We start from the raw sequence: 12,101 nt of genomic DNA on the forward strand, positions 1-12,101 counted from the left end.
TCCACGCTTGAAAAAACACGGACTATTGCCCGATGTTGCTGACAATCCGATGATATTTCATAACCAAAACGGAAGGACATTGGAGTATGGAATTTTCATGGATGATCTTCAAGATATCCAGCCATTAGAATACATGTTTGAAACTGGTGACCGGGGAGCACTAAACTGGAAGTACGTAAACGGATAAAGTTGTCACGATGCTATGCATAAAACTCATTAATATGTAACGCAGCATCCGTGATAAACCTCACTTACTGTTTGTATGTGCTAAAGAATCCAACTTCGAGAGGTTGAATACGTCCAATGCTTTTAGGGTTCGGGTTCGTAGCCAGTCCAAAAGTGTACGGGGATGGCGATCCAACCGTATTACAGTTCATTTGCAAGCCTACCATGAAAATTTTAGAGGGGTCAGTAAAAAATTAGGTAGGGCCCGGCCCCCATGACCCCTCCGGATATGGGCTTGAGGAATATCAATTTGTTGTGAAACTCAACATTATCCGGAACAGTGGAATGTATCAGTTTATCATCTTTATTACAACACAACGAATCAACCAGCAGCAAGATGCGATTCTTGTGGCCAAATACTTCCTAAAGAAAAAACTTCAAATCAGCCTTGCACATATTTGTTGATTTTCTAGCAAGTGCCTTGATATTCGAAGGGATGCTAGGCATCTTTGCAGGGAATTCATGATTTTTGACGATCTTTGATGATCTTTCCCTTACTCTCAAATATTCTGATGTAAACACACTTTTCCTTTGGTCTGTATGCAAACCAGGGTTCTCCCAGCTCAATTCATTATCAAATTATATTCCTTATCAAATTATATTCCTACATTATCAAATTATATTCCTACAATAACATATTTATAGACATGCGACAATAATTTTGGACATGAGTGTACATAGTTTCACACCCTCTTTCCTATTTGATACATGTCATTTGGTAACTCGAGTACCCCATTCGGACCCTTCCCTGGTAAGAGAAACACTGCTCAACATCACGCATTAGTAGAAACTGTATTTGCTTCATACTAGTGAGACTTACAGAGTTTCTATGCGTGTTTTGTGCATGTCACTTCTCAACTCACAATAGAGTTACTACAGAATGGCTAACACCAATGAATTCCTAGGAAAATTTCAGTGCTATTTCATATGCCACATAATCCACTTTCTCTTTTATATTGTGAATTCAAATTCAAGATGACCGTTTTCAACATGGCGGCCATGATGTCCATATTTCCTAACATATAGCAGATCTTATCATGCATCTACTACTATACATTCGACCTTCATTTCTGTGGCCATTCAGTAATTCTCTAGCTTTCTTTGTTTTTGAGCCCTACGGTCGGTCATATTTCTTCCGGCTCTCATGCTTCTCCATGTTGCTTTCAGCCGCTACAAATTTGCATATGTACACTCATGTCCAAAATGATTGTCGCATATTTATAACTGTCTTCTTGTAAGAATATAATTTTATAATGATTTTGAAGGGTACTTTTAATACTGATACTATGTGTATAATCGGGAAATGTATATTTGTGGTAAATTTCATAGGGAAAGAATTATAAATACAAAAATTAGAATGAGTAAAACAAAATTTTGCTAAATGGAGAAGAAAGTTTTATTTTCGTTTTATTGTTCTTATTTACTGCTCTTTTGACATGAAATTTGCCACATACATATCTCTGCTGATTATACACATACTAACATTATAAGAAATACCGGGCGAATTCATTATCAAATTATATTCCTAGAACAACATATTTATAGACATGCGACAATAATTTTGGACATGAGTGTACATAGTTTCACACCCTCTTTCATATTTGATACATGTCATTTGGTAACTCGAGTACGCCATTCGGACCCTTCCCTGGTAAGAGAAACGCTGCTCAACATCACGCATTGGCAGAAACTGTATTCTTTGTAAATGCTCCATTTTATGCCTCTGTGTCTCTTCAGTTTGTCAATAAGGCACTTTTTTAACCCGCGTTCGATATTTGTACATTCCTTATTTTTAAAAAAAGTATTTAAAATTTACTAGAAATTTTTCCAACCATTCGTAGTTTTTGATGGTGTGTGAAGTTGGAATATACAATAGACTTATATGCCATACCATAGATATTTTAAAATTGTTTTAAAATAACTATTGTTATTTGTGTTGATAATAGCATATGCAATAATTGTTCCCAAGGAAACCTTAGAGTCAATAGCAGTTGATACAGCTAATTTGTTTGGGGGAAAATGGCTCTGACCAACTGAAAGGAAGTTCAGCTAATTTTCTTCAATTGACTCTTACTAGAATTTTGCTTCAAGCATCACCTACCGATAGAGGAGTTAACTCTTTGCTTTCTGACTTTCAATAATGTTGCTCTGCTTAAGTTGGTACTTCGTACTTCGAAGATCACAACGAAAAGCAAATGATTGTGAGTAGAGAAGCTTTAGATTTTGGATAAGGAAGAAGGAGCTAATTTAATTAATTAATGGCAAGGTGTTATTATAAGTGCATTTTCTGTTTCTGTGCATATTTAAATTGGAATTGTGTAAGTTGAAGTTAATGTAATTTGTGTTCAGATTCAAACTGGTTTCGGTTACAAGGGAGCTAACTTCTTCTCGATGTTTGAATCTATTTTCCAAAAAATGAAATTTGATAACGTCTTTCAAAGGATAGCACTATTGATCTCTGAAAGCGACCGCTTCAAGTTCAAATCCTAGCTGAAACATGGAATTGCTCTCCCAACACATCAAGTGATTTCGTATAAACATGTCAACCGGCAATACTCATTTAACCGACTCCACATGGTATAGTATAGTAACAATTCTCTCTCAATTTTATTATTATTTTGATTTAACTTCATCACTTTGAGGCTTTTCTTCTTTCCAGTTAAGAATTCCAATTAATGTCGTCCTTATCTTACGGCTTTCTTCGCCCTATTCATTTAGAAGACCGTCAATTTTTAAGCTATAATCTGCAAAGCCTTGATTATTCTTTTAAAACTATTCATTCATTCATTTCCCTCAGAATAAAACTTAAAAAAGTCTATTCTATTGTTTTATTCTGTCGACCCACTCGATATTTCGATCTTACCTGGTCACGTGGATTGCTTGTTGTATGTCTATTTTTGTGCTTGACCAATCCTTTATGGCTCTGCACTTGAGCCTCTGCTCTCAAAAGACAGGACGAGAACTTTTCACTTTTTAGACCTACTATTTGATTATATAGGAATCAGTTCTAGAGATCAAATGTGTTATTGTTATATACACTGAGAAAAAATGTATGTGGCGTACATAAAATCGTATGTTACGTTTGCAAATAGTGTAGTTTTTGGACTTAACGTACAGCAAACGTATAACTGAAAACGCATGTTTTATATTACTTTCCGTATAAGTGTTCCGCCCTAAACGTACTTTCCTGTATACAACAATACAGGCGTCCAGGATCTAACATACAAATGGACGTATATAACATACAGCTTAGGAATGTAACATAAGTAGGCCCTATGTGCATGTGATATACGGAAAACTGTTAGATATCAGACGTCCTGCAACGGCATGATGTACTATCTAAGGGCAGTGTCTATGTAGTATGCTCCGTACTGATTTCTGTAGTAAGCAAGAGGATTCCGTATATTTCTTCATTATACCGCTGTCCTGAGAACAAATTTTTCTCAATTTAGATCTAGAACTCATCTAACGCCACCTTTGCCACAATTTTTTAAAGCATAAATTTTAAGTTAAACTTTCGCTTAACTCTGATTTCATCAATAATCGATTTAGTGCACCTTTGCGGCCTAGTAGTGCACCTTTGCGGCAGCAAATGGCCTGGGTGCCAAATGGTTTGGGTGCCAAAAGGGGAGGCAGGGGGCCCGGTCCCCTGGCTCACGAAATATATTAAATTTCTTAAAATGTTCTTAATACAAAAAAAAAAAAAAAATACCAACGTAATATAGCAACCAGGGAGATGGTCACCCCATAGAAGATTTTCTTCGGGCGACCATGGCATTTGGTAACCCACTTTAACAATAGATTTTGTTTCATAAAGCCTTGATGCTGAAAACTGACGATACAACTCCAATAAATAAATTATCCAAGGATCTATTTGGACTATTTTAAAGAACAGTGTTTATGGCGTTTTGAAGACGGAGCTCCGAGTTTGGTTCAAACGCTGTTAGTAAATGGGAGGGCTGTGGCGTTGCCAGAAAGCTAGGTCTCCATTACTTACTCGCGCTTTAGTGCGCCTGTTCAGCCACACCTCTTTACTACATGGCAACATCATGTCAGACCCTTCGTTTCATTTGCATAGTCCACATGTCATTGACTATGTCACTATCTCTTTAAGTTGTTTTGTCACTAAATAAAAGCAAACTAAGAATAGTTTAAGTTGAAGTGAATTCACCTTCTTACCTTTGACCGATTTCAACACCGAACAGTTAGGGCCAGGCGCGTAGGAACGATGATGAAGAGGGGGAAGTTGGATGACCATTTTTATGTGGACTTCATATATATACATAGGCGCGGATCCAAGGGGGGCTATAGCCCCCCTTGACGCTCAGGTATACACTGGATAAAATGGGCTTCAATCCTCCTTCACATTGGATAAAGCGGCAAACTATGATTAAATCCTTCCCTTCATCATATCCTGGATCCGCCACTGTATATGAAGACACAGAACCTGAAAAGATACAAAAGAAAGAATAAAAATTAGTAAAAGAGTAAAATAATGTTTTTAATTTTGACCATTATGTTCCCTCGTATTGTAGGCATTAACGCTCTTGTCTTCGGTGAGAGCGGTCCCAGCTTCAATTTCCGTTGTAGATACTCGGTGGTAAAAGTGTAAAAGCCCTTTTAGGCTACAGTGTTTTCCTGATTCATACCAAACAAATGCCGGGATGACACCTAACATGCAAGTTTTCTTCACTCCTTCCTCATTCCTCTCGCGCATAGGGTCCTTGGTTCGATCCCAACTTGCGCCAATTGGGCTTTGTGGTAGACAAAGCGTGTGTTCGTTGGTTTTCTCGGGGTTCAGCCGTTTCCTCTCACCTTATTTATTCCACCATTTTGTTCATTTCTCATCATCACCGTGTCCGGTAATGCTTACAAATACAAATAAATAAATCGTTCTCATGTTTGAGTGTATCTATTTTGTATGTTTCATCTCGTGTGCAATATTTATGTTCTCTTATGATTGTTACCATCACCAAAAATATTAAAATTTCTTAATTTGAAAAAAGTTGGAAATCGGTCCATTTAATTTCCTAGAAATAGATTTTTTCCAAAATTTGCAGTTTTATTTCATTTATCTCTCATTATTGTAGCATGACACAAATCCTTTTATTTACAACATGGCACAAATCGCTAAAATACATATGGCACACTACGCTATTTAATCCTCAATAAACACTAAAACACTAAACGTAGAGTTTCTGAATTTCCCGGACTTCCTTGAGATTATTTTGTTTCCTTAATAGATGCCACTTCTATATATTTTCATCATAATCGTAAAATTAGTCATTGTGTATTTCTTCGTCCTTATTGCCTCTCCCGTAAACTTCTTTATATACTTCTGGCTACAACTGTAATTTTTTCTAATTTTTGATTGTTTTCTGACACATTTTCTTCGCTTTTTTAGTCTTTTCTCGTTTCCGTTATTTATTGTTTGTGATACATTTATCATAATTCCAAAAGATACGATCAGGCGTGTGTTAGTGCTCGTTGATTACACTCAATCTTCTTGAACCCGACTTAAATGGCCCATGTCTAAATATTTATTCCATATCTCTTTCGCTGAATGTTTCTATTTTCTCTCTTATGATGTTCCTGGCCCTGTCTCCTTTTAGTGAATTCATCGATTTATTATCCTATTTTCTTTTTATAATTCTGTTTACGCCTGTTATTAGTATGTACACATTCTCCTGTTATTTGCAAAATTTTGGTTCTTTTATATTCTTGTTTCATGTTTTAACTCATTTACTTATAATTTGGAGATGGATTGGTTCTTCATTTATTAAAATTTGAATAGTTTATGCAGAGATTGTCTTTATAAAATTGTTGATTCTTATTAACATTAATCTTTGCACCTTTGTTAATGTTTCTTCTAGTTTTACCTTCATGAAACTTCTATGGCTCCAAATGCCTACACAAAATTGTATTATTGCCATTAAAAATACGGTATGTTGTAAAGAGTTCGATTCTGTTCTCATTTAACAAGTGTGTCGGTGTATGATCCATCTGAAAATTTTGGTCGCCTATCCATGTTGATGCTATTATTAAGTTTCCTTAGTTTCAGGCGAGTGCCTTCCCTGGAACACGAGAAATAACTTCTTTCGCTAGGTTCTCTATAACAAGACAGTACGTCATTGTAAGTTATTTGGCCCTGTCGCTATGCAACCCAACCAACTTCTGGCGTCGAGAGTGTTGCATATTGTCCAGTTGTTTTGCAGATAAACCAATATATGGCCAAAATACTCTTACTATCCCAAAATACAATAAGGAATAGCGAGAAGCATCCGTTTAGCATTCTAAGTATAAGTATCATATCTCCTAAACCTCTATTCAAACTGGAAGTATCAGAAATTAATTAACCATTTCAGTTTCAAAGTTGATCGGTAGGCTATATAATACAGCAATACCAAGAATCAGTTTTCTGCAATGAAGTAGGCTTGTCAAGAACATATTTCGTCTCAGTCTAATTTCTCTACTAAAACCGGAGGTAGCAGAAATCTACTACCACTTCCGGTTTCAATATTAGTTGAGAATATATCACGATATATAAACCAAACTCAGTGGTGTACACTATTACATCACTGCTTGTTTAATATATGGATTCAAAGGCTTAAGAATAGATTCCATTAGCGTCATTATCCCTCGATCTAAATAGTAAGTTATAGAATCCTACCACTTGTGGTTTCAATATTGATTCCCTTAAAGGTATCGTTTTCAATTTAATGTTCTGTGACTCACACTGGCTGTTCTCATTGTCAAAGACAGAACATGACCAGCCTGGAAATCTAATGTTGAGGAGGAACAGTGGTGAAAAGTAGACTAAAACATCTCTTGTTTTGCAGATACTATTCGTACACTCCCAATCTGTATTTATTCATTTCTCCTACGTCATTCTCTCATCCACATTTGGACAACTCAATATTCTGACCGTATTTTGGAGTATGTTTACTACCCAAGAGGTGTGATTCGATTTATTAGGATATGTGCACGCATAGAACTCACCTGTAGGTCTATCAACGTTTACATGCCGTACATGAAATTCTTCTATAGAATTAGAAGATTGGGGCATGGATTGCAATAACCAGGAGGAGAATAGTCGGCCAAATATTCTTCACATAAACAATAAATTCAGATCGTTATTGTTAAGTCATTCATCAATTAATGGGAGAGCTAACAGAGGGCAAAATTAATAACGCTTGGATCCAAAAAGATGGCGCGATCCTACATACAACCATGCAGTCCATGATGTTACTGCAAGAAGTTTTCAGAAATGGTATAATTTCTAAGAAGCATTGTGGCCACCTCCTTCTCCGGACTTAAACCCACATGATTTTTATTTCTGGTGTTATGGAAAAAATAATGTTGATTAAGGGAATCTCTACACGCTTCAGGAATTTCAAACTGCTATTCGTGATTTCATTAAGAATATTCCATAAGACGAACTTGTGAAAGTATTAGAAAAAAGAAGATGTGTGTTTATGAAAATTACAGGATGTTAATAGGTACTATTTACAACAACTACTGTAATTGTAAGGCAATGCCAGGTATTATCGCACAGCCGTATCTCTGGTCTAGTGGCTAGCGTGCCTTTGGTACATATCGTCCAAGGTTCGATTCTCTGTGGGAGAGCTTGAATGCATTACGGTGGTTCGGATTCCACCTTAAACTGTAGGGCCACATTTCATATAGCTTAGGTATGAAACAGGATACTAAACTTCAACAAATAAAACGAAAAATAGATTTTTTTACTACTGAATGATAGGTACGTAGCGACAATTCTGATGCACTGTATAAATTCTTTTTTCTCGTTATTATAAGCTCCCTCAAAGATGAATCAATGTTGTCTTGATCAGATAATCAGAGTGTCTACTAAAATTCCAAAACGAAGTTTCGTGACTTTTTCGTGACCTTTTCTTTACCAAATTATAAAAGTTCGTAACATTCTCAAGAGCGAATTTGGGTACGAATTAGGTCGAATTTTCATGTATGGATAGAAGCGCACATAGGTTGCGATTTGGTAGTGTCTAAGACTGACCAGGGATATTTTTAGTGGTGAATTTTGACGTTTTATAGAACAAAATTTTCCAGTCTGTACTTATATTTGTGCATATAAAAAACATCGTGACCAAAAAGCAAAATTTCGTGACTTCTTCTTGAGTTTCATGACCGTTTTCTGATTTCGTGTCTTTTTCATGACTTTCGTGACCGATAGACACCCTGATTATTAAAACTGTTGCATTCTTTACTTCAAAAATCCATTTTTCGGGGGTACAAAAGATAAAACAGTTGTGGAGCCATACAATCCAATACATTGGCCAGTAGCCGCACCTGATCAATAGGCTTATTTTCAAATCCTTAAGAAAAGCATAAATCATTATCTGTCAAATTTTACGAAAGTTTTCGTGGAACTCTCGGGTGCACATACCGACTCCCAAACATACGTATATATACACGTAAATTGATGTTTAGTCTATTAATACGTTAAAACTTTTAATGTACTGTATGATATCGTGTGTAAAGCTAATTCTACATAACAAAATAATTAAATTGAAACTTCTTGTCAGAGAGGAAATATCCATTGCAATTGCTGCTGGGGAAACTTGCCTTCGCGAAGATTCTTGTATTCGATATGTTAAGATATCTGCACCCATTTTCCTAGTAAAACGGTATCCAACTTTCCACACATATATTTATAATTTCTCTTAAAAACAGTTCTGACCAGAACAAAATGAATTATATTAATAACTATATGTTTTTTGTTACTATACAGATTGTGATTACATAGAGCTGTGGAGTATATGTATTATAATTTCTCACCGTATTATTATTATTATTATTTTTTTTTGCCAGCTAGCCGACGCTAGCTACTACCCGAAGAGGGTTACGCCCTCTGTAGGGGAAGAGATGTTTAGCATATTGTGCTGTTCAGGAAGCAATGGCTGGGCTATGTTTTTTATCACCGTATTACTTCATATTACGTTTTCATGTGTAATATACAGATTTCTTATTTGATGAACTAATAGATATGATCAATTAAATATCGAAAGAATTAGAAGATTAAACACAACAAAAATAAATATAAAAATATAACACGAAATCCATTTTCTGCCTGTATTTTCCGATTGATTTATTGTCTGATGGTTTTAATAGGGTACTGTAAAAATATTAAGAACTGCAGTGACATCTCTCTTCGATATGTCATATCGATAGAGATGTTTTCAAAATAATAGGAATCCCTGGAGTTGAAAACACGTTGTCTGAGTTGGCAACGGTCAGGCGAAAATCACACCACCGGGCTGTTGGTGGCGGTGTGTAAGGGTGTATGGTAAATGAGGAACAGTAGTGCGGCAGTGTATAATGAACTCAATAGATAGTGATAGTGTAGAATAGACAATTTTTCTGATATCCAACTTAGGGAAATTGATGGCGCTTGATTATGCGAGCGTGACGGAAGTAGCAAGTGTGTTGGATCTATCGCGACGGACAGTGTGCAAAGTTATGACGCCCTACAAAGCTTCTGGTAAAACCACATCGATGAAGAGGAACAGTGATCGGAAGAAAACCTTCAGTGACAGCCCCTGCTGACAAAGTGGATTGTTATTCAGAACCATAGTGCGACTGCGGTGTAAGTGAGAAGAATCCAAAAAGCACCTCCCACACCCTGTGACGACAATGACAGTCTGTCACGAGTTACATGACATACACATACGGAGTCGGATTACACGGGGGGGAAAGGTGATAAGGAACCATAACGCTTTAGGACTACAGCAATGGTGTCGCTAACATAGAACATGGACCACTGATCACTGGTAATTATGATATGCTCGAATGAATCATCATTCACCTTATTTCAAACCACGGGACGTGTTTATGCGTGGTCGGACGCCCCCCAAAAACGTGAAACATGGAGGCGGCTCTGCGATGAGGTAGGCTGCAATATCCTGTACTGACGCTTACCAGTCGCGTCACTATCCGTGATTATGTCGCCATTTTAGGAAACCATGGTCATCATATGGTCAAGCTGTTGTTTTCGGGCATCGACACGATATTCTAGGATTATCATAAGCCCATTTACATAGATGGAGCTGTTGCATCGTGGTTCGAACAACATTCGAATGAAGTTAACGCTTCCTTTGGCCTGCACAACCTCCGGATTTGAACATAGTTGAACATTGTGATTCGTTTGGAACAAACCAATCAGGTGTAGACTTCCGCCTTCTTCCTCTCTCATGAGACTAAGTGATGCCCTGGATGCGGAGTGCTGTGATATTCTACTTGTACCATTCACGTCCTCCTTTACTCCATTCCACGTCGCATGAGAGCTATTCTGAGAACAAAAATTGATCCATCGTCATATTAATTATTGCATCGTTATCAAGTCTAATTTTAATAGACATCGCTACATTATTCATGTATTTTTCTTAAAAAGGAACATGTATTTTTTTTAAATATAGCTCTTTTCTATTTACAATTCTAATTGAAATTAATCAAAATATTAACTTCTTTTTACCTCTTACAGTTCTCCATTCAAGACAACGGGTCAGCAAAATTTTTCCAAGGCGCACTACATACTCCAAAAATGGGTGAAAAAGTAGCTCAGGTAAGCTCATGCCTGTATTATCTTCATAATTAATTAATATTTAATTCGATTTTACACAATTATTATTATTTTGATATTGTTTATTAGAAATATTATTCATAGAGCATTACGACTTATCGTGCGTCAAACATCCCCGCGATTTCAAATCAATTAAAATATGTTGTTTCTTTTCTGTTTGTTGCCATTATCAGGTGCGTTTTTAAAAACCTATCATTGTGCTTTCGAAAACACGTATCACGAAAGTCGCGTAAATATTATTTAACTACAAGATCTGTTTTTACATTAGCGATGTGTTGTTGCAACGTACTACGCTGTTGTCAACCTTTAGTTAGTTTGGCTCAGGAAACATCAAGGCCATTTTTAAATAATACTTTCACCTTAAACTCGCCTGTGTAAACTTTAAACAGTTATTATTTTCGGTACTGCTCAAGAATAGTCCGTCATAAAATGGTAATTTTACGGTTAAAATGAGTGAGTAGATATAAAGAGGATTGTATAGGTTATTAAATTCCAGAGGAATGTTTCACAATGTAGGAAACCAGTATTTCATGTTTACAAGTGTAATATTACAAGTGTCAAACCAATATAGGTAAGTCACAAGGGCTATACTAGGATTAAAAAATGAGTGCATATCAAGGACGAATGCATAACATATTAATTTCTACCCGCGGAGTACTTCTGCATTTTATATTTACAAATATAGAGTTGACAGTGTAAAACCTTACAACTGCTCTAACCTATAATTTAATGCGATACCAAGTGATTTTGCACTATCCTCGTTTTTCAACAGTGACCGCCTGCTTCTTGCGGACACATACCCGCGCTATTGAGCGAGCTCCCATGCTGCACTCCTGCATTGACTCTGTTAGATAGCATTCTCTTTTTGTGCACGCCTAGCACAAGTTGATTTGTGCTTTTTGCGAATGAAATTCCTACTGTAAGAAATCTCCTATGACACTGTGAGTGAATTTTATGGTGAAATAATTATTGCATTAATACGATAGCAGGTATTAGGATAGCACGTAGTCATTTCGAGTGCACATCAGTTTGCATGCATATTATTTGGGCATATGTCAGAGTAACAGTCCAGAACTCCTTAAAAAATCATTTAAAGCAAGGTACTTTTGACGGACTGTTCTTAATCTACACACTATTTTCTTAGTTAATGATCTTGTAGTTGCGTGTTTAAAGGCTAACGGAAATTCTCATGTTGTAACCCTCAAAATAAGATTCAAATGTGTTTAAAAGGAAAACAACTAGCTGCTATGCGATTCAGATA

At 36.3% G+C, this 12,101-nt stretch overlaps 1 protein-coding gene across 1 annotated transcript in view; it reads left to right on the forward strand.

Moving 5' to 3' along the window:
• Positions 1-11,150, forward strand: part of LOC145671539 (uncharacterized) — a 936,709-nt gene extending 925,559 nt beyond the window's left edge. Inside the window, exons 8-9 of the mRNA XM_081740728.1 lie at positions 10,742-10,822; positions 11,109-11,150. Coding sequence (XP_081596854.1) covers positions 10,742-10,822; positions 11,109-11,150 — 123 coding nt within the window. The remainder of the gene's footprint in view (positions 1-10,741; positions 10,823-11,108) is intronic.
• The last annotated feature ends 951 nt before the right edge of the window (positions 11,151-12,101 follow it).

This window comes from Thermobia domestica, chromosome 15 (genome assembly GCF_964235325.1).
Source record: "Thermobia domestica chromosome 15, izTheDome1.hap1.1, whole genome shotgun sequence".
In the NCBI taxonomy this organism is placed as follows: Eukaryota; Metazoa; Arthropoda; class Insecta; order Zygentoma; family Lepismatidae; genus Thermobia; species Thermobia domestica.